Here is a 24,077-nt window from a genome sequence, read left to right on the forward strand (position 1 = left end):
TTCTGATTGATTGGTGGTGATATTTAGTTAATTGAGAAAGAACAAGGACATCATTCTGTGTTAAAAAAAGTGGGTTGCACAATTTCCTAGGGCTTAGATATAGTCTGAACCTGATTTATGGTCTTGCATAGAGTTAAACTGTTGGACATGTTGAGAATCAAGACTGCAGTGTGGATTTCTATCATTTAAATCACTAGTAAAAAGGCTTGATTTAAATCATAATTTTTAAAGAGCAATTATCATCTTTGTCCCGCAGTGGCTCTTCCTCTGACCTGCTGTTGACTCACTGACAGTCCCATTCACTTTAATGGGATGGCTGGTAATGCAGCAGTGACACAACAAGGTGAGGGACAAGATGGGCAGCAAGTGGCTATTCTTGCTGGTAGGTAGAATCTTTAATATTATTTTCAAACAAAATAAGGGTTTCCTATTAACTTGCAGAGCTTGGATTCATTGAATGAGTTTATCAAAAATAGAAATATTGCAGAATATACAGCCTCATGCTACATAACTAACCTCCATTTCATGCTGAATCAACTAAATTATTAATGTATCTTAAAAGAAAACTATCTTTAGATAGATTTTTACTTCAAAAGCATTTTATTAAAATAGATTTGATTTAAAAAATCCATTTAATTTTTTTTGAAATTGATTATTTTATCCACCCTGTTCAACTGATTCATTTTTGCCTACCTAGTTATCCGAGAAAAAGGACAATAATAAAAATAAACCTCTCGCTGGATTAATTATCAAAACTCCACAGTGCAGAATACAATTCCTCAGCACCCATCTGCAGCATCTCTAGACAAAGCCTTCTGTTGTTTCCCTGACCAATGAGGAAGGGATTAGTGATACCAGATGTTTCCCAGACAACCTCTCTCTTCCAAATAGAGTGGTTTTTTATTCAGTTTCATTTGTGTATTGCCAGAATCACCATCATTGAGATTTGTTTATGACTGTTGGGGTATGACATAGGTACAGATCATCTGAACCAAAATGTGATAGAAATGCACTGTGTAACTTTTAATTGACTCACAAAATCCCTTTGACACAGTTAAAATTTGTCAAAACATAGGTCAAGGAGCTTGTTTGAGGTCAGTGCTTTTCAACCTTTTCACATATTGTACCACTTTTAGGATATTGCAATATTCAACTATCACTAGTTGCCTAGAAATGTATCAAAAACCTGATGACACCCACCCAAAAAAGGAAAAAAGTGATAAAGTACAGATAGTCCTCGACTTACAACAGTTCGCTTAGTGACTTCTAAGTTACAATGGCATTGAAAATGGTGACTTATGACCATTTTATACACTTATGACCATTGCAGCATCCTCAGGGTCATGTCATTTTCATTTGGATGCTTGGCAACCAATTCATATTTATGATGGTCGCAATGTTTCATGGTCACGTGATCCCTTTTGCAACCTGGCAAGCAAAGTCAATGGGGAAACCAGATTCACTTAACCGTGTTGCTAATTTAAGAACTGCTGTTATTCACTTAATAAATGTGGCAAGAAAAGTCGTAAAATGGGACCAAACTAATTTCACAAATTTCTCACTTAGCAACATACATTTTGGACTCAATTGTGGTTGTAGGTTGAGGACTATCGGTACACCCACTTACATTTGTAATGGGAAACTTGTGTCTGTTTCTCTGACATTAATCTTTGCACTGTTATATCCCCTTCTCTCCCTCTGCTTGCCTCAAAGAAACAACCTCTGTCTCTCACCATCCCCTTCTCTTTCCCCATCATTTTTTTCTCTCCCTTTCTCACCAAAACCTCTCTTACATCCTCTCATTTTTTCTCTTCCAGTGCAGCTCCAGTTGACTCCTCTCTCTAATGCTGCGCCCTGTTCCCGGAAGCGCTAATCAGCTGGAGCTGTGTACGCCGATCCTGGAGGCTCAGCAGAACCCTGGCAACATGCAGCTCCAGCTGATTCTCCCACAGGCCTGAGCGGTGCTTCAACTCTTCCCTTCCCCCAACTACATTTTTTTACAGTGCTTTTCAACCCGTGGTACACATATCATGTGTACTTCAGCACCTGGCAGGTGGTACACGGGGGGGTAGTTTGGGGGGGGGAGATGAGCTGAAGTGGCGGCAGCACCGCACAGGTTGAAAACCACTGTTTTAGGTGGCATGGGGAAACTGGTGCATATTTGTTTTGTTTATTACACTGTGCATATGGAAGAATGAGTCTCTCTTGCCAGCCCTCAATTCCTTATTTAATCATGAGCGTTATAATTATCTCAGCTAATTGTCCCATGCCATTTTATGTTTGCTAAACTTTGACTGCTAATGTTGGGATATTCACAATTCAAGCATAATTACTAAGTATACCATCATAGGTTCAGGGGACAAACCCAGGCAGAACCTGAGAACAATTCCCACTGAAAAACAAGAGCTTAATATCAATTTGCACTACAAACATAAAACATTGCTGATTAACTGAGCAGGAAGTGCTTTTAAATTTACCTCACATTTTCAGATTTCAGATTTAATTTATTTGTATGCCGCCCTTCTCCGGGAGGGACTCAGGGCGGCGAACAACTCAAAAGGGGAAAGGGGATACAAACACAATACATATAATTAAAATACACAAGAGTCATACGGCCATACAAGTCGAGAGGGGAGGGGAACTCATCAACCCCAGGCCTGCCGGCACAGCCAGGTTTTGATGGCTTTCCGGAAGGCCTGGAGAGGGCTGAGGGTCCGAATTTTCATTTGTTACTCTTTCTATGCACTCACTCTCATTTATTCTGCTAGATTTAACATTTTGTAGAGCTTAGTGCTATACAAAAGAGCCAAGAGCCAAGGTGGCGCAGTGGTTAAATGCAGCACTGCAGGCTACTGCTAGATCAGCAGGTCAGCGGTTCAAATCTCACCGGCTCAGGGTTGACTCAGCCTTCCATCCTTCCGAGGTGGGTAAAATGAGGACCCAGATTGTTGGGGGCAATATGCTGACTCTCTGTAAACCGCTTAGAGAGGCCTGAAAGGCCTATGAAGCGGTATATAAGTCCACTGCTATTGCTATTGCTATTACCGTAGCTTTACCATATAGTACTTCATAAGACCTTGGGACTTTTTCATCTTCATTCTACCGTTACTGGTCAATTATCTATCTCATATTCCAGTACCATATTTAGACCTTTGCAACTGGTTTTAATCAGTCTTAACCACTTCATTTTTATCTCATTTTTATTTTCTATTTCAATAGATAATTTTCTATCATTTTATCCTTATCCAACAACTTTTTTTCAGTTTGGCTAATCTCCTCTGTACCAATTTATTCCTGTCTTTTTTTTCAAGGTTTTTGTTATTTTTTATTTAACATCAGTATCTACATAAACAATGTCCTGTCTGGGTACAGTTCATTTTAATAAATAATAGTAATAATATTCATAACATTGATGATGATCACATAATAATAGTAGTATTTGCTTATCTAAGTAAGCCTTCTGTCCATCATCTCTTATTTTTTACTTTTTAAATATACATAATAATCTTGTGGGACTGATAGGGGTAGACTGCAGCAATTTAAATTCCATTTTAAATTGCTTTTATCAAATTTTAGTAATAATGTGTTTCTGGAACTTTGCACTTTGATATGGCCCAAGGGCTAATCAATAAAGACTCAATGTCAATGTCAATAATAATCTTAACTTCTAATATTTACTTGGACATAGTAACTATAATGCCTTTCATCATATGAGAATATATATAATAACCTTTTCCCATTTTTTGGTACTAACTCTATTTTCTGATCTTTAATAAAACAGATCCCATATCAAAATTTATTCTATATCTATCCATCATCTCTTGCCATTTTTAGTATTTCAACTCTTATTGACTTTTTGGTCAGTCTCCCCTGCCTCTCCCTTGAGACCTTGTATCCCTCTATGTCATTCCTGTTTACTTTAAATGTCTTCTCTACCTCTGCCTCCCGTTATCTGCTCTTCAAAGTACCCATCTGTATCTCTTTCGTCTCTGGTAGTGGATCTTTCTCTTTGCTCTCCATCATTTTGGCCTGTTAAAGGGTAATCTTTCTGGTCTATTCTTACTATCTCTTCTGTATCTTTATCTAGTTTTATCATTAATTGGTCTCTCTCTCCTACCTTCTTTCTTCCACTTCTGAATTCTCCTCTATTATCTGCATTTTTTGTTCGTTTTCCATTATCTTTTGGTGGCAATCTCCTGGTCTCCGATCCGTATCGCACTTCAATTCCATCATCTCCCTATGATTCCTTGTCATAGTTTCCTTAATACCTTGAAACATTCCATTTGGAATGTATTTATGCTTCCTCCTTTTATCATTTTACTTTATTTTAGTGTGCTAAAAAGTATTCAGTAATTCCTCCAAGTCCCAACGTCCAAAGTGTTAAAAAATGCCTAAAATCAATATTGTAAGAATTTGTTCAGTCCCTGAACTCAAAAGTCCACAGTGTTTATATTCCTCAAGGTCTGTTGTTTTGCTCCTAAGTTTTTCAAATCTGTAGGTTCCATTTAATTTCTTCTTTCACCTCATAAAATATTCCATCAAATACTTTTTGTAATCCAAAATGGCCCACCAAGTTTCCCCATGGCTCATTAATTCACCAAATCAGGTGTTCAATTTCAAGGGCAATTCTGCCATTTGTAATTCAAATGCTTTGCTTTGAAGCAAATTTTAAAAGGCTCGCCAGTTAATCCTAGGCCACCGGATAAAGATAGGAAAAAAACCTAGTCCTAGACAGTCTTCCAGATGTTGTTTGCCTTTTACTGTCAGCGTTCCAATATTATCCAGAATTAAATCAGAGTCCAAGGCAGAACTTTCATCAAAGTTCCAATTTAATAAGAGAGACATGTTGGTACATTTGGAAAACTCAAAACTCAAAACAAAAACTGGATTTTCCACCCAGTTGAAAGTTCAAGACCTTGCCCCCACACCCACAATGTTCATCACATGATCCAATCTTCCTCTGGCACGCTGGCATTTCCACCCATCTAGTTCCAGTCAGATGCAGTGGTGCAGAGACAAAAGATGACCTTGGGCTTCTAGAAAGGAATGTTTTATTTTGACCACATTCTGTTCCTTACTATTCACCCTCCCAATTCCCCACTAATGAAACAGCATAGTAAAGAAAGAGAGAGAGAGTGTGGCAGGCCAAAGATCCTAAAAGAAATATGACTGCAGGCCTGACAGGTAGCCTCTCCTCAGAAGAAAAACGCTTCCTGAAAAGAAAATAACATAAAAGTTAACATAACAAAATTAACCATCTCTTTCCCCCCCAGGGGGACCCTTTGGCTTATCGGGAAACTTCTCATGGAATTGTTTTACTAACTTATCCACTTTTAGGTCCCAGCTTGTCACCTAAGTAGCTTCGGACAAAGGGTACCCCTTCCAATGCACTAAATGCTGTAAGTGACCCCTATACAGCCTGGCATCTAAGATTTTTTTCACCTGATAATGTGTTTCCCCTTCTACCACTACAGGGGGAGGGGGAGCTTGGGTGGACGATCTTATGCTAGACCCAATTACTGGTTTCAACAAGCTACAATGAAATACTGTGTAAATCTTCCCTAGAATTCTGAGTAGACTGAGTTGAACTGTAACTGGGTTAATTATCTTCACTATTGGGAATGGACCTAGAAATTTTGGCCCCAATTTCTTACTAGGCATTCTTAATCTTATTTATTTGGTAGATACAAAAACTTTGTCCCCCACACGAAAGGGGGGTTGGAGCAAGCAGTGTTTATCAGCTTGCTTCTTGTAGGCTTCTGCCGCATCTACTAGAGCTTTCTTCATATTTTCCCACCCTTTCTTTAGTGTGTCCATCCATTCATTCAGAGACATGGAGGAGGGAGGTTCTCTAGGCAGCTCAGGCATGGGAACAAATTCCATGCTACTGGTAATCTGGAAAGGAGTTAATCCAGTGCTGCCGTGGACCGCATTGTTGTACACCACTTCGGCAAAGGGTAGCAAATCCAACCAGTTGTCTTGCTGATAGTCCACGTAACACTAGATGTATTGTTCCACCATCGCATTGGCCCTCTCCGGTGCACCAATCGTGCTGGGATGAAACGCTGAACTGAGTCTTTGTGTGGACCCAATGGATCTCAGGAACTCTCTGCAGAACTTGGCGGTGAACTGAACTCCATGGTCTGAAATGATCCTTTTGGGAACCTCCGCGAGCTGCACTGGCTACCTGTCGATCTCCGGATACGCTTCAAGGTGCTACTTGTCACTCATAAAGCCCTCCATGGTAGTGGATCTGGGTACTTGAGAGACCGCCTACTGCCAATTACCTCCACACGACCTATCAGATCTCACCGATTGGGCCTCCTCCGAGTTCCATCTGCTGGCCAATGCCGATTGGCAACCACGCGGAGGAGGGCCTTCTCGGTGGCAGCTCCGACACTATGGAACGATCTCCCCGTGGAGATTCGTACCCTCACCACCCTCCAGACCTTCCGCACAGCCCTCAGGATCTGGCTATCCCGTCAGGCCTGGGGCTAAGATTGTAACCCGCCCGAATGGTATGAATGTTGTGTTTTTTTAATTATGTATTGTCGTACGTGTAAAAGTTTGTTTTCCCCTTTTCCCTTCGTATTGTGAGCCGCCCTGAGTCCCCCCAGGGAAAAGGGCGGCATACAAATAAATAAATAAACCTATAACCCCGTGCAGGCGATAAATGTGTTTCACAAACATTTTCGCTAATTTCTTTACGGACTGCAATCCTGATCAAGCAATGAAATGTGCCTGATTGGAAAACAAATCAGTAACTGTCCAAATTACTCTATTCCTCCTGCTGTCTGGGAGCTCGACAATAAAGTCCATTGTGATCTCCTCCCATAGTCGGCTAGGGCTGGCCACTCGTTGTAATAGTTCAGGGGGCTTCCCCGGCCGTGTTTTCATTGTTGCGCAAGTAGCATAGCTTTTTACATAACCTTCCACCTCCGATCTCATCTTTGGCCACCAAAATTGATGCCTGGCAAGGTGGAGCATTTTTAGGAATCCAAAGTGGCCTCCTAGTTTTGCATCATGGCTTCACTGTAGGACTTCCAGCCTCAACCCTACAGGGACGTACAGTTTGGACCCCTTCCAGGCTAAGCCACCGCTTATCGTTAGGATGTCCTTGTTACTGTTGAACCCCAGGTCTGCCGGGAGTGCTGTTTTGAACTCTGTTGCCAGCTTATCCCGGCTTCGGATGGTGACCTAGGTCACCTGTTGGTGGGAGGAAGAAATGATGGGTTGAACAACTTCTTCCTTCTTACTGTCATACTGTGGTTTTCTCGACAAAGCATTCGTCAACAAGTTCTTCCCTGCAGGGATGTGTTTAATTTTAAATTTAAATCTTTGGAAGTATTGTGCCCAGCGAACTTGGGGATAACCTTTGATGGGCTTGGAGAGCTTTGAGGTTTTTATGATCAGTCCAGACCTCGAATGGCATATTCCCCCCTTCCAAGAGATGTCTCCACATGAGCATGCTCCACCTGATCACAAACACTTCTTTCTCCCAAATAGCCCACCTTCTTTCAGTAGTGGTGAGTTTCTTGGAGATGTAAGCGCACAGCAAGAGGTGGCCCTCTTTATTCTTTTGCAGTAGCACTGCAGCTATTGCTACATCACTGGCATCAGTCTGGATTATGAATGGTCGTTCTGCATCAGGGTGTTGCAGTATGGGCTCATGGGCAAAGAGCCATTTTAATTTCTCAAAGGCTTTTTGACAGTCCATTGTCCACTTCAGGGGTTGGTTTGCTTTTGGCTTTGTTGGGGAAGCCCCGTTTTTAATAGCTCAGTCAATGGGAGGGTAATTTCCGCAAAAGTCAGAATGAACTGCCTGTAGAAATTGGCAAATCCAAGGAAGCTTTGTAGTTGTCTGCGAGTAATTGGAGGTTTCCAGTCTAACACAGCTTTCACTTTTCCTGGATCCATTTCTATCCCCTTGTTGGAGATGCGATAACCCAAGTAATCTAGTGAGGTCTTGTGAAACTCACACTTCGACAACTTTGTGTATAGCTTGGCGGCCAAAAGTTTTTTCAGGACTTGCTGTACCAGCTTCACATGTTCTTCTAGAGTTTCAGAGAAGATCAAGATGTCATCTAGATAAACGAGCACTCTGGGGTACAGGTGCTCATGTAGCACCTCATTTATGTACTGCATGAAGACTCCGGGTGCTCCTTGTAGGCCAAATGGCATGACTTTGTATTGAAAACTTCCAAGGGGGGTGTTAAAAGCAGTCTTCCACTCATCTCCCTCTCTGATCCGTATGCGATAATACGCCTCTCTCAAGTCCAGCTTGGTGAAGATCTTGCCTTTAGCCAAGTGGTTCAACATATCTTTCGTGAGGGGAAGGAGATAAGTGTTCTTTTCGCATACCGCATTCAAGACTCACAGATCAACACAGAGACGAACCCCGCTATCTTTCCTCTCTCTGAAGAGCACTGGGGCTGCTACTTTCGACTTCGCTGGTTCAATAAATCCCCGTTTCAAATTGATGTCGATGTAGTTCCTCAATTCAACCATCTCTTGGGAGTCATGGAGTACATTTTTGGCTTCAGTAAAGTAGCTCCAGGTTTGAAGTCTATTGCGCAATCTGTGGGCTGGTGAGGGGGGAGATAGTTGCAATCATCCTCACTGAACACTCCCGCTAAGTCCCAGTAGTCTTTTGGTACTTGTTGGATCCCTGGGGGTTTGGTATCTGCTGCAGGTGCTGCAGGTTCTGGATGGTCTGGGCTGTTGGGTTCAATTGTTCCTGGCTGGCCTTTTGGCTCCACTGGTGGTAACAGCCCAAAGCTGATAATCAATTTTCTAACGCCGTCCTCCCACTTTATTGTAGGCACCCACTTGTCCAGCCATGCAAGCCCCAAGGTAATTGATTCCTGCATTCTTGGAGCTACGATGAATCTGAGGAATTCATAGTGGTGGCCTATCATTAACTTTACCAACTCGGTAATTTTTGTAGCTGCTTCCCACCCCCAATCAGTGTTCCATCCACTTGCTCAAACTGAATGGGATGGTTTAGGGGTCTTGTGCATATACCTAGCTGCTCCACAATCAACATGCTGATTAAGTATCAGGTGCCTCCGTTGTCCACAATTGCCCCAACTTCCTCCTCCACTCCCATTTCTGGCACTTGGGGGTTGCATTTTATCATAAAGGGGCAGATGGGTTACTTATAATAACACCACAAGTTCCAGTTCAGACTTTCATTATTTTAAAACTTGAAATTCTTCTGTTAACATTTCATTTCTCTTTTGGGTCTATACTTTTTCTCCATTTGTTAATTCGGCGTTTTCTCAGTGCATCAGAGTCTTTCAAAAGTTCTTTTATTTAAAATGGGTCTTTAGTAAAAAAAAAAATTGAAAAACATCTCACCCAGTTCCAATCCACTTTTCTCAAACCGCTCCAGCTTCTTTGGTTGCCCGAGGTTTGGTCGGCCATAATGGTCATCACTCTTCTGTGTTGGTTGGGAGGGCGCCTTGAATCAAATGGAAGAGCTGCCGCTCCCCGCAATCAGCAAGAGACCCTCCTTTCTTTGTCACCCCACCAGGATGACTTTAGCCCCTTAGGGGCCACCAATGATGAAGAATCAGCCGGGATTCACAGAGCTCCACTGTCCATCAACCGTACTGTTACAACACCAAACCAATGTCTCCAATTTATTCCTGTCTTCAATGTCACATTTTTTTTTTACCATAGCCTTATTTAATCCTTATATAAGTATCTCCAATCCATTATTGTTCAAATACCATCCCTTTGTAGCAGTGTATCTGGCAGTGGCTCTCTGCCCCTTTTCTCCTGTGGCTGGTTACAGCTATGGTCATAACTGGGTAGTTCCTGCAGTATTTTCTAGTCTAGGTCAATGTCCCTGATGGGTTGCTTGCTGCTCCAGTGGGAGAAAAGAGGAAGCAAAACTACCCCTTCTCTTTCACCTCTATGCCTTTCTCTAGTAATTTCTTTAGATACAGCCTGTTAGGATCAATCAGCACACTCCTCTGAAGCTCACAGCAATAACTAGCACCATAACAAAAGTTTTCTCGAGTCAGATCAGATACCTATCTAATTTAAAAAAGGCATCCTAGTTGCCAGTGACCACCATATATTATGGAAAGGAATGCTAATTTAACTTATATTTGACTTTCTTGCATCTAGTTTTATTGGATGAATTAATGGCAGTATAACATAAAGTAGAATAACTTGCTGTCTTTTGAATAATGTTCTTTATCCAGAAAAGGAATATCTGGTAAGTATTTTCTCTTGCATGTGTCATCCTTTTTCTGTACCATGAGTTGGCAGCAGCATCTGGGTATATAGCACTAGTATCCTTGGTTAGGGATCCAGCTCACTACCTGCCAAAATGTGTATTTGGAAAATATCAAAAATCGCAACCATTTGACTCATGAAAACTGGATGAGAGCTCATAACACCATTCAGTGGATAAAGTTGGCATCCCATAATTTTGCAATTTTGGATCAACTCTTTCAAAGAACTGAAAACCTTTGCAAAATTTAAATTGATCTTCGCTTGCTTCAGGGGCAGTTCATTCAAATCAAGTATTCGTATGTTGAAGCTTTTTAATATTACTGTGGCTTCCAAAGTTCTGTTTGCTAAAGTGGGTTGAATCTTTTATTGGTTGTTCTTGAACAAATAATTTATTGTTGTAAGAAATGGGAGGGATTCCTTTATATGACATTTTAGCTAATATCTTTTATATCAGTGTCAGTTTGGGGCTAAATCAGAATGATTTTACTGAGTTAATGCTCATGAATGAATGACAAACATGTCCCCTATTTAGCTTTTATTGAAAATACATTCAATATGTTTAATTGTCTCTCTACCAATGTTCCCTCTAATTTTTTTTCAGTGTGAGCGGAAAAGTATAGTGTTTGAGCGGCACAGTTTCATGCCTGAGCACCTGAGAGAGCCACAGTTTGAACTGCTGTCACGTCTGCTGGACATTTGCGCAACATTCCAAGCGTCAAGCGCCGATTGTGATCGAGGTTTCAGCCTGTTGAATGCCAGGCATGAAAAGTGCCACTCAAAGACTATACTTTTCCGCTCACCCTGAAAAAAAAAAGGCTCTCTGCTCAGCTTTTAGATTGTTAGACTGGCTAGAGAGAGACATGGCACCAACAGGGTCCTGGGTCCTGGCATTTTGCAGGCAACCTGTCCTCTCACATTCCTTTGGAATGCAACCCATCACATGTGAATTAGATTTTGCCAATTATCCTATTAAAAGATAACGCTATTATTCTAAAATACGACTAACTCGATATTAAAAACTGTAAATATGTAATGCTGATAAATAATAGCAGTAATTGTTATTTAGTATGATTAAAATCAGTATTGATATATCAATATAATATCTATCGAAATTGACAATATACACTAAAATAACAATACAAATATATAATGTGGAATATAAATGTAATAAATATAATATATAAATGCAACATAAATGTAATAAAATAATTTATCATGAAACTCTCCCCCTTTAAAGTAGTAAGATCAATTAAATAGTCTAGCAAGTTTGGACAATATGCTATATGTTATGTTACTTAAGAATATATATACCTCAGAATCAGATACAACATCCACATCATTTCCAACTGAGTCAATAAAATCATATGCCATGCCAAAACTATTTTAAATAAAGATATGAAATTAATCAAGTCTTGCATTTATTTTTCAAAATGAATGTACAATTTTTTTATTATTTAAGTTTTGTACCCTATCTTTTCTAACTAACGTTAACTTTAAAAAGATGTTACAATACAAGTAATTAAATGAAGACTAAAATAAGTGTTTTGGCATATTGAGCTTTTTATATTTCTTTCTTATATTTCTTCCTTAGTTGAGAACTTGCTCCTCAGCTTACTTACGCATTAACTGTTTGTTGCTTTTATGGTTTATTCATTCACTGCTCCATCTTCAGTTTTTTTCACAGGGGGCAGGGCTTCCTTCCTCCCTTCCTTCCTTCCTTCCTTCCTTCCTTCCCTCCCTCCCTCCACTCCTTTGGCCACCAATTTTGATCCAATTCTCTCTCTCTCTCACACACACACACACACACACACACACACGTTCTTTGGGGGGGTTGAATTACTCCGCCTCACTGCGCAAAGTCGGCTCAGCATGTGTTTGGCCCCCACTTACGCCGAATCAAATCCGCGGCCGGCGGGACGAGGGGGTTGCATTTCAAAGCCGCCAGTCCTCTTGCTTCTTCTTCTTCACCGGCAAAGCTCCCGCTGGCTTCCCCGCCCATGGCAGTGGTGCCTCTCCCTCCATGCGGAGCACCTGAGCTGGCTCCCGCGTTATCCCTCCCCCTTCCTCCTCTGCCGTGCTTTTGAGGCCGCGGGAGCTAGCCGCTTTCCTACTAGCTCCCGCGGCCTCAAAAGCATGGCAGAGGAGGAAGGGGGAGGGATAACGCGGGAGCCAGCTCAGGTGCTCCGCGTGGAGGGAGAGGCACCACTGCCATGGGCGGGGAAGCCAGTGGGAGCTTTGCCGGTGAAGGAGAAGAAGCAAGAGGACTGGCGGCTCATCAAAACAAGTCTGGGGAGGTCCTTTGCAGGCGGCCAGTTCTAGCCGCCTGCAAAGGACTTCCCCACGTTTGCTTTGGTAGAAATCTCTGCGCGGCAGTTAGAAACTGCTGCGCGGGGATTTCTTTCCATGTGCGCGGCCGCGCAGGCGCGCACCTTAGAGGGAACAGTGCTCTCTACCTCCAAAAAATTTATTGAAAAAGATATATCAATTATTTCCTCAGTCATAATACTGATTTTATAAAGGTGGAAAATTCTACTACAATCCTTCCAAAGCCATACTATGCTTTACAAAATATCATTTTTAGATTTCCTTATGAGTCATACTTGAATGACTACTACCAGTATGTGGGGAAAAAGCGTTGCTTCAGAACATCTCTGCAATAAACTTTCGTTTTACCATGATTGAAATTAAGATGGCTGGTTGATAGACAGCACATGCCTTTCCCCAAATTTCCCCAAGCAGAAGAAACAAAGGGTCTTAATAAAAGTAGGGTGATTTTCTGTGGAAATTCTAGAACTTTCAGCAGTGTTACAAACTAAAAAAATTGTTAAACTGGGTGTGCTAACAGTGCGGAGATGGCAAATTTCATGAGATTAAGGAAGTCTGAGCTAATAAAATCAAGGAACAAAACTGATTAAACGTGAAGGATTAAACAGTAGACAAGGCCTACAACATATTAATTTTCAAATTACATTCCCTGTGAACTAATATTGGACCAGACTATGCTGACTTTCCAGAAGAGACCGAAGACATGATTTTGTCATCTGGCCTGGATATCTGGTAATGTGAAGCTTGAAAAGTGCTAGAAAATGAAGTCCATTCTTCTGCAAAAAAAATTTTAATGTTTTGTAATTATTTTTAGCACTTATATAGATTTATAAACCTCTTCATAGTGCTTTACAGAGTCAACATATTGCCCCCAACAATCTTAGAATAGAGTCTCATGGTTCAGGGGACAAAGGTGGTTTTCTTTTCTAAATCAGTGAACCAAACTATTTTTAACTGGAGAAGAATAAGAAATGGCAGTTGTGCATTTCAAATGCAGTCTTTTGAGGAAGTGAGTAGTGATGGCAGCTGTCTCACGTGCTATTTATGCTTTAGGTTGTTTCTTACACAACAACACAGCAGATGAACAAGGGGCTCCTGGTGAGCAAACCTGCTTTTTACTGTTACTTGATTTGAAATTAAGGCTTCTTTCACTGGTCCTTTCTACCATAGTCTTCCTGAAGGACAAGTCGTCCTAATGGTGCGGAGGACTATGTAAATGGTAAGCTCATTACAAATCTTTGCATTTCTTTTGAAAAATAATTTTATTTGGGATTGATTTTTGTGTCTAAGAATTCTAAGACTTTGTTGCTCTTTTTTATTCATAATGAATCTATTCCATTTCTTAAAACATATTTTCTTTTTAAAAAACCCTAATGAATGTTATTTACAAAAAGAGGCGAATAAGTAGGCTTACTAGTCCTAAAAATTACCTTTTATTAGTTTTAATTTGCAACCTTCATTCTGACAAACGGCTAAAATGATGTCCAAAACACTAATTTTGTCTAAAAGTCTAAAATTGTTCTGGTTTCATAGAAACTACAGGGAGATGATTTCTATTACTAACACAGCAGCTTGCATATAATAAGTTGTTAACATTAAAAGATTATTCTAAGAATTTGTACGTAAGAAAAGAGACATTTCATGCTCCTACAGGTTTTACCTGTGCTTTGTAACTAAAATAAGTAGTTTTTTAAAAATACTTTTATAAAGCTTTACAATTTTACAAATATCTTAAAACATAGATTACAGAAATGTAGCCTGATGCTTCATCTCTAGCTGATACGAAATTTCACCAATATGTCTGATGTCATGTAACCATACAAGATTTTTGGCATCTGTTCATATACTGTATCTTTTTTCTCTCACTTCTAAAGCCATATGTTCTTCATCCCTCTTTCTCTTTCCCATACATTTCAAGTCTCTGTCAAGTTTGCCTTACAACATTTTAATTGATCTGATGAAAAGAAGAAGTGAAAACATTTATGGAAATTGCCATTATCACCTGCTATTAACTGTAGATGTAGATGTAAAGGGGAATTGTTATTTAAAAAAAAAAGAATATAATCCTATCTGTTGTCTCTTCTCTGTTCCTCATTCTATTCAGATGTTACCTGACAAATGTTTTGAGGGAAAGAACATAATATAAATGGAGGGATGATAGATTTCCAAATCTTTCAATTGCACCAAACACGAACAAACATAGAAATATGTACATATTCATTTTTTCCCCTTTGCCTCAGAAGATTAATTAATAAAGTATGGAATAGCTGCAGTATATTTTGATATAAATCATCACAAATGATTTTTCTGGAAGAATCCATTGACTTCGCAACAGAGTCCCTTAACCCAGTTTGAAAAATATCCCTTTTCTTCAGTTTTTATTCACCTTTTAATCCCATGCTTTCTCTGGAAAGGAAATAAACATGCTATGAGAATGGCCCACGGTCAACTGAAGTTGTCTGTGCTGAATAATATATGTGTGGAAAAGTATGGTATTTCTTTCCTTCCTTCCTTCTTTTCTTGTGAATGGGAAAGTATGGGGTCTGTACTTTTTGGCGGGGATATGTTTCATTCCCATACTAAGAAATGCAGAAACCACAATGAAAATCTCACCAGGTGTTAATTCTCAGAGGTGTCTAATGCATCAGGTCACTGAAAGGATGAAATGAGAAGGATGGTCTGTTGTTCTCATTAGAAGCAAAGCATGTTATAAAACAATAAATTATTCTACCCAATCCCAGCTTTTCATGCATTTCCTTTTCCTCCATTCTTCTTATAATTACATGTATTTTAGGCCTCCGGGTACTAATATCCTTACTCTTTTCTTACAGCACATATTTTCTACCCATATTTTCTCCCAGTTAGCCTGCCATTTTATTAATTAAAAATTGTCTTTAGAGTGCAACTGTTATTAAATTTTCACTTGGATTTCTTTTATTAATTTAATAGTTATATAAAATATTTTGTGTGTATGGTATGTATAAAAGATTCAAATGACAGGATAGATTATATTAATTATTCATTCAATTCATAATGCTGCTGCTGCTACTACTATTATCATCCTCATCATCCTTTTTTAACCTGGTGAAGTGAACATCTGAAGAGAAATTTTAACTATTTAAGCACAGGCCAACTATTTTTAATTTTCTGATATGATTTGAAAATGGTGCTAATAAATAATTCCTAACTGAGATTTTTATACCAGTGACAGATGAATGAAATATACAAATTAATTACTTAGTATCTATAGTTTTGCCTAATCATAAAGTTATATATTTGACCACTTTTCTCTTGCATTGGGGGGAATATCATATTTTGTGTTACCCACCAAATAGAGAAATTTCAAAAAAGCACCTAGGATACTATGATGTATATTAGATATCTATGGATTATACAGCAGATGATTCAATAATTGTTTCAAAAGATATCCAGAAAACCTTGTTTATTGAAAGCACTGTATGGCTCCTCTGTGATTTTGCAAGCAGAGGCTGTTCAGCAGAGAACAAGGATACATTTGCTTGACCTGAGTTTCACTGCAAATTTGGCAACTTTGCCTATTCCAACTTATGCACAGATCAGAAACTGCTCATATGACAAAATCTGCAGTGTATTTTCTGGGAATTTCATAATAGTTCATCACTATATACAAAAAAATTATATGAAGAAACGGGAATATACAAATGTTTTTTTAAAAGGAAATGGTTAGGAAAAAAAGACATAAATTTGGGGAATAGTGCACGCAAAAATATGCAGAAAACAACGCTCATTCTTGTTCAACATAATGTCTTATTCTGCACTGACAGTTACTCTATTCTCCCTTCGATTTAGCAGGTAATATTTCATTGCAAACAGTTATTCATGTTCTTGGACCATGAAGAGAGGGAAGAAATATTTCTGCGTTCCTTGACCATCAGGGTAAGCATCTATCTTTCAGCACAATTAGTTGCCTAATTGAGCAGTTGTATTTCATAACACACATTTTGTCATTCGATTAGTAATTTTTGCAGTAGAAATCATTGGCATGCAGCAGTTTGGAAAGCGGACTGGAAATTATATCAGTAAAAGTATAAGATTAAGATTTTTAGGTTAGTTATTGGTTTCTGTTTACTTCATAAAGGTCCCATTTTAAAATAAAATTTCACAAAAATTAATTATGGTTGCTTAACTATTAAGTAAATCATCTAAGTCAGGGCTATCAAACTTGAGGCCTGGATGTGTCACGTACTGGCCCCACCCACGCCTGGTTTAGCAAAGGGGAAAAAATCCCAATACATCATGTGATGCCGCCATGATACCATGAGTTTGACACCTCTGATCCAAAGTGATTAAAATGGGTTATAAAAGAAAAAATAACACAATTTGGTATCTGTAGAATATTTCCAAAATAAATAAGCTCATAATTTATTAAGGGTGAGAGGGTCTCTCCATCTCTGACACCAGATGGTCCTATTAATAAAATACAATCCACTACTAGAAGACAGATTTTGATGGGATGCATACCGTTCACAGGGTTCCTATTAGAACTATGGAAATTCTTCCCCAAAGTGCCTTGGAACATGCAGTCAAACAATATGCATGCAGAGAACTGGGATTAGTTTCCAAAGCAACCTCTAGTACAGGTAATTCTCAACTTACAACCATTTATTTAGTGGCCATTCAAAATTACAATGGCACTGAAAAAAGTAACCTATGGCTAGTCCCAGAAGTTACTGCATGACACATGATCAAAATTTAGGTGCTTAGCAACTTGCATGTATTATGACAGTTGCAACATCCCAAAACATGCAATCACAATTTGCAACCATCTCAGTTGGTTTTTGACAAGCAAAGTCAATAGAGGAAACTCCATTCACTTAATGACTGTTGATTCACTTAACAACACCCATGATTTGCTTAACAACCATGGCAAAACAAGTCTGTGAAGTTAGGCACAACTCACACAACAACCATCTTGCTTAGTAATGGAAAATCTAGTCCCAATTGTGATCGTAAGGACTACCTATAAAACAGAGTGAAACAAAACGGCCACCTCTTTAGAAGACAGTGCACAACCATAATTCTTTTTTAAAAAGTGACTGGTCTAGTAGCAAGTATTGCTAATCCTAGCTTTTCTTCCAAAAAATAATCTAGCTCAGCAAATATTGTTTTCAGCTTGGAAATTTTCTATCAGATCTCTTTCTAGGTTCCCTGTGATCTAGATATTAGAACTTCTAAATTTCCACCGCTAACCAGAGAGAGATGCTAAGAGTGCCTCTGAATGTAGACAGAATGTCTTTTGCTTTCCACCAGGTGAGTGCAGAAATCTTACCTTTTCCCTGCCACCTCACTTAGTCTCTTTCTTTTTCTCTCTCATACACAAATGCATACACATGGAGGTCAAGATGAGTAAAAAAAAGGCTATAGGATAGCCACACACATATTTTAGTACCTCTTTTGAAAAAAGAAATAAAATAATATATAATGCTTATCAAAGGAACTCTACCAAACACAAAGGCACTCCAGCATTCTAAGTGCTCAGGTCTTCCATATGATTGAACATTGGCAAGTGTAGTTTTTACACTGCCTTATCAATTCTGCTGCCCTTCTGAAGCCCAGATTGCTTGATTGCTCACTAAATCTCTTTTTCCCCATTGGTTCTTCTTGGGTAAACCCAACCTTCAGCAAATAAGGGGCTCCTGTACTCTTAAGGCAGTCTACTTTACAATTCTACATTAGGTTATGGAAGGATGTTTAGAAAGAAAAGTCCTTATGCTGATTATACAGAGGGACATCCTTACTGTACTCCACATGGTTAACACCAGGAAGAAGAGTAATTAAAGATGTTGGAAACTAATGTTCTCTTATCCAGTCCTAAATACTGGGTGCTAAGAAGACTGCATTTGGATAGAACAATAAAGCAACTATTTTTTTTTATCCTCCTGTCCTCCAGATGCAATGAACTACATACAATAAATTTATTCTTAATCTAGATTGCCTGGAAATTTTACTCTAATATGCTGTCTGAATCTCACAAATAGAATTACCTATCTCTCTGCAAATAGTAATGGACACAATAGGCTTATCTCTTGGGCTCTTATAAATTCAGTCCAAGTATCACAGTTATCTAGAAAGATTTACCAACAGATGCTATACCCAGAAACACCCAAGAAAACCCCAAGACTTACTTGGGTCTCCAGCACATGTCAGGCAGAAATCCAAAAGACCTTCACAGGATAATACTATACAAACAACCTTCCTGAGTTCCAGTTGCTCACTAGCCTTTGACCCTATGGAAGACCATTGGCCTTCATAAGCTCTACGTCACTTTATCAAGTGACTCCTAAGTAGCTCCACCAAGTCTGCTCCTTAATATAGCCATGCCTCCTATAACTCTCTGTCGTGTTTTCTTCCTCTTCAGCTTCTGGTGTCTTTCAGTTGCTGAAGGGGAAAGAGAGAGAGGTTTGGTCCAATATTTTCTACATCCAGGGCCAGGAAAAGGATTAAATTCTGACTTGATACAATAAAGTCTTTTTTATTGCTTTTGGGGAAGGTTTCTCCTGCTCCTCTTCCTCAATTATGAAAGATCCATAGAGCAAGCATCAAGTACATGCTGTATCCGTAGATAGCCCCTCCTTGATCAAAGTAATATTCTTCCCCCCTCATCCCAGGCTGCAGAAAACTGGATTTAAAAGGTGTAAGCCAGAAAGAAAGGCAAATGTCAATTCTCACCACTGTGCACAAATTTTAGATAAAGTTCTTGTAATGCAACATTTCATACAAAATGGCATTTGCTCTAGATATCTGGTAGCGATAAGGAAATTCAGATAATATAATGGCAATAATTTCTTCAACATACTTGAATCACCAAAACAGTCCCTATTGACTCATTTGCTGATCTAACTGCAAATCTGGGCATACTGCTTGATAGTTATCAAAAGCCCAGTATTTCCTGATTTTTTTTTAAATGGATTTTTAAAAAAAATATTTATTTATATTTCACACTTCTTCCTCATGGTTAGTATATCTTTGGTGGGAAAGAAGGAAAGTGAAATAGAGAGGGAAATTAAAGGGGAAAAGAAAGGGGAAGGGGAAGGAAGGGAAGGGAAGAAAGGAAAGGAAAGGAAAGGAAAGGAAAGGAAAGGAAAGGAAAGAGGAAGGGGAAGGAGGAGATAGAGAACAGAGGGAGGGAGGTGGCACAGTGGTTAGAGTGCAGTACTGCAGGCTACTTCAGCTGACTGCTAGCTGCAGTTCAGCAGTTCAAATCTCACCAGCTCAAGGTTGAGTCAACCTTCCATCCTTCCAAGGTGGGTAAAATGAGGACCCAGATTGTTGGGAGCAATATGCTGACTCTGTAAACTGCTTAGAGAGGGCTGTAAAAGCACTATGAAGTGGTATATAAGTCTAAGTGCTATTGGTATTGCTATTCCTGATAGAGCTTAAAACATCTCTTTTTGATGTAAAACTATTTAAGAATGTTCAGTGTTCAATTGTTTAAGTGAACTATTTTATATTTAGCAGATGTGACACTACTTTCTTTCTTTTCTCTCTAGACTTTTCATCTCTGGCTCGCAAGCCGATTGATTTTTTTTGTTATTTCACTGGCTTTGAAAGAGATTATAGTAATGCCATTTTATAAAACTTTGCCTTGTGATGTGAATAATATAATAGATACTTCCAAAATGTATATGCAAGTTGACTGCAGCGACCGTAAGCTCATACAGTTTCCAAAAGATATTCCTCACAATGTTACCAACCTGACACTTGCTGTTAATCACATTCCAAAGATTTCCAAAAGCCATTTTATAAACCTAAAAAAGCTTCTAGAAATTGATTTCAAATGTAATTGCGTGCCAGTCAGGCTGGGACCTAAAGATCATGTTTGCACCCAAGGTCTGAAAATCCAAGCTCATGCTTTCTCCAAACTCTCCAGCTTAAAATCACTTTATTTAGATGGTAACCAGCTCTCAGCAATCCCCCAGGATCTCCCACCTAACCTACGTCTTCTGAGTCTTGAAGCTAATTCCATTTTTTCTATCAAGAAAGGAAATTTTTCAGGACTTGAAAACTTAGAAGTACTCAATCTAGGGCAGAACTGTTATTATCGCAACCCCTGCAATATATCTTTTGAAATTAATGAATTAGCCTTTCAACCTCTCACAAGTTTGAAAGTGTTGTCTTTGAAAGCCAACAACTTATCAAAGGTTCCACAAAACTTACCATCAAGCTTAAGAGAACTCTACCTCTATAATAACGCAATTCGAAATATCACTGAGCATGATCTGTTCTCTCTGAATAATTTGGAATTACTTGATTTAAGTGGAAACTGCCCTCGTTGTCACAATGCACGATATCATTGTATTGAATGCCCAGGAAGCATTTTAATCAATTCCAAAGCCTTTGACTCATTAAAGCATTTAAAGGAGCTGAGACTGCACAGTACCTCCCTTCGACATGTGGATTCCCGTTGGTTTAAAAATACTAGGAACCTTCAAGTGCTTGATCTTTCACAAAATTATTTGGCTAGAGTAATTCAGCAAGCTCATTTTCTACAGTTTCTTCCTAATCTTGTAGAACTTGACTTATCTTTCAATTATGAACTGGATTCATACCCATTAAACTTTATTCTCCCCAAAACATTTTCCACCCTGTCTAATCTGCAGTCCTTAAGAATAAGAGGATTTGTTTTCAAGGAACTGAATAAAGACACTATACAAAATTTAATTCCTCTTAAAAAACTTAACGTCCTGGATTTTGGAACCAATTTTATCAGGAACGTTAACATTTCTATGTTTAAAGAATTCCAGAATCTTACAACAATAATTCTTTCTTTTAATAAAATATCTCTTTTTTCATATGAGCCAAATAGCAGGCTTTACTCTGTTGTCAACTCATCAGATGATCAATATAATGGCAATGTATTGAAAGATATGCAGTATTTCAGATATGATGAATATGCTCAAGGTTGCAGATCTAAAAATACAGAGTATATTCATTCTTTGTCTTTTGTCAATGAGACTGCATGCAGCAACTATGGAAAAACACTTGATTTAAGCAGAAACAATATTTTTTTTATCAAACAGTCTGATTTCCAACAACTTTCAGACCTTAAATGTCTTAACATCTCCAATAATGCTATGAGCCAAGCTTTTAAGGGAACTGAATTTGCTCATCTATCCAGTTTGAAATGTTTGGATTTATCTAACAATCGGATTGATTTGCTACATCCGAATGCTTTTCAACAGCTGAAAGAACTGAAAGTTCTAAATCTTAGTGATAATAGTTATTATTTTAAGGCGGAAGGTGTCACACTTATGTTGAACTTTACCAAATGCCTGGTTAATCTGGAAATACTGATTATGAATGGCAATGAGATTTCTGTATCCACTGATAAAGGAATGGAAAGTGATTCCATCAAAACGTTAGAATTTAGACGGAATCGCTTGGATATTTTATGGAAGGATGGAACTAATGAATACTTGGCATTCTTCAAGAATTTGATCACCCTGGAAAATCTTGACATTTCTGAGAATTTTCTGACTTTGTTACCTCATGATGTATTCTACAATCTGCCTCCAAAACTCAAAGTGTTAAAGCTGGCCAGTAATCGATTGAAGACTTTTAACTGGGGGTGTCTTCCAGCACTAAAAAATTTGGAAGTCTTGGATCTTAGCAACAATCAGCTGACCACAGTCCCACATGAACTGTCCAACTGTACTAAGACACTTCAGACATTCATACTGAAAAACAACAAGATTAGAAAGCTGACAGATAATTTTCTTAAAGATGCTTTCTTCCTGAGGCATTTAGATCTTAGTTTTAACAAGATCAAAACAATCAAGAACTCTAGCTTCCCCAAAAATGTTATTAATGGACTAACAACATTATACTTAAATGGTAATTTTTTCAAGTGTAATTGTGATATTGTGTGGCTTGTCCACTGGATCAATGAGACAAATGTAAAAATCCCTTTCCTCGCAACAGATGTGACTTGTGCAGGGCCAAGTGTATGGAAAGATAAAAGTTTGATTTTATTAGATATGCATACTTGTGAATCAAACTACTCTCAGATCCTCTATTTATTGTCAGCTTTATTCATCATACTTCTCATGATACTTCCAGTTATATGCCACCTATATGTTTGGGATGTCCGGTATATTTATCATTTCTGCATTGCCAAATTAAAGGGATATAAACGTCTCTTTTCATCTGATGTTAAATATGATGCTTTTGTGGTTTATGATAATAAAGATGCAGCTGTAACAGAATGGGTCCTGAAAGAACTAATTGAGAAACTGGAAGATCAGAAAGAAAAAAAATTCAATATTTGTTTAGAAGAAAGAGACTGGTTACCAGGTCACCCACTCATGGAAAACCTTAATGACAGCATACAAATGAGTAGAAAAACAATATTTGTGCTGACAAACAGCTACATTGCAAGTGGCAACTTCAGAACAGCTTTTTATATGGCACATCAGCGTCTTGTGGATGAAAAAGTAGATGTAATTATCCTGATAATTCTTGAGAAGCTTCTGCAAATGTCAAAGTGTCTCCGTCTCCGAAAGACCTTGTGTAGGAGATCTTGTCTTGAATGGCCAACCAATCCTCAGTCTCAGTCTTATTTCTGGCAATGTCTTAGAAACTCCCTCTCAGCAAATAATGAGTTCAGATATAACAAGCTTTTCAAAGAAATGGTATAACACTCAGTTGCATTCTCAGAAAATATTTTGGAAATTATAGCAGATGTATGGGATGAGACTGAATCTCAATCTCTAGGAGGAAGTTTTAAAGCATTAATAGAACCAGACAAACTTTTGGTTATCTGAGAAAAAGTGCCCAGGAAGTGTAATCCCAGAACTCAATTTTCCATTTAATAACTGTTGAATTATGTAGGAAGCTTATGCTGGTTTTTATGAATTCCCCCAATCTAAGCAGGAAAAGTGAAATGGAAGCGACAGATTTTGGTTACGAATTTTCACAGCAAGAATTTATGTGTTTTCCTATGTAAGCATGTTTTCTTTCCATTATTCAGTACAATTTGAAAGAAAAAAATAAAAATCAATATAATCTTTAGCATAAACTACAATTACTGTATATTTGAAAATGAAGTATTTTGAATTGACTCACTATTTATTTATATATGAGGGGAAAAAACTTTACATTACATAATGATACAATAAAAATATGGGAATTGTAACATAATGGGGATGTGCAGATCAGTTGGAATGCATTCAGAAATGGAAAGAAAGGATGTGTGTGTGTGTGTGTGTGTGTGTGTGTGTGTGTGTGTGTGTGTGTGTGAAAAAATTGGTGATCTAAATGCTTTTTGTATAATGCTTTTTCTTTTAAAAAAAAAGTCTTTCAGTACCGTTTCAAAATCCAAAAAGAAAGGACTTTAAACGCTTACCCAAATATTATCAGTGACTAATAAATTTATGCTGTAATCTGAAAGCATCTATGTTTGAAGCCAGTTTGGTATAATGATTAAGACATTAAGTAGAAACCAAAAGACCTTTAATTCTAGTCCT

At 38.5% G+C, this 24,077-nt stretch overlaps 1 protein-coding gene across 2 annotated transcripts; it reads left to right on the forward strand.

The window, feature by feature from the left end:
- Positions 1-13,535: 13,535 nt before the first annotated feature.
- Positions 13,536-23,824, forward strand: LOC106557432 (toll-like receptor 7). Of its 2 annotated transcripts, XM_014076693.2 has the most exons (4): positions 13,536-13,792; positions 16,402-16,488; positions 17,744-17,862; positions 20,103-23,824. In XM_014076693.2, exons 3-4 carry the CDS (start codon positions 17,812-17,814, stop codon positions 23,247-23,249), a joined length of 3,198 nt encoding a protein of 1,065 aa, XP_013932168.2. In that variant the 5' UTR covers positions 13,536-13,792; positions 16,402-16,488; positions 17,744-17,811; the 3' UTR covers positions 23,250-23,824. The 2 variants fall into 2 exon arrangements, with proteins under 2 accessions (XP_013932168.2, XP_013932170.2); XM_014076695.2 differs by lacking the exon at positions 13,536-13,792 and having other exon boundaries at positions 15,980-16,488.
- Positions 23,825-24,077: the final 253 nt, after the last annotated feature.

The sequence above is a fragment of the Thamnophis sirtalis genome, unplaced genomic scaffold (genome assembly GCF_051295495.1).
Source record: "Thamnophis sirtalis isolate CommonGarterSnake01/CBP01778 unplaced genomic scaffold, rThaSir2_p1.2 scaffold_12, whole genome shotgun sequence".
Classification (NCBI taxonomy): domain Eukaryota; kingdom Metazoa; phylum Chordata; class Lepidosauria; order Squamata; family Natricidae; genus Thamnophis; species Thamnophis sirtalis.

Bases quoted from the DNA above. Each gene is read 5' to 3' on its own strand.
- LOC106557432 (XM_014076693.2), top strand. From the start codon at position 17,812: ATGCTAAGAGTGCCTCTGAATGTAGACAGAATGTCTTTTGCTTTCCAC. The intron at 17,863-20,102 runs GTGAGTGCAGAA...TTTTCTCTCTAG, and splicing joins TGTCTTTTGCTTTCCACCAG to ACTTTTCATCTCTGGCTCGC.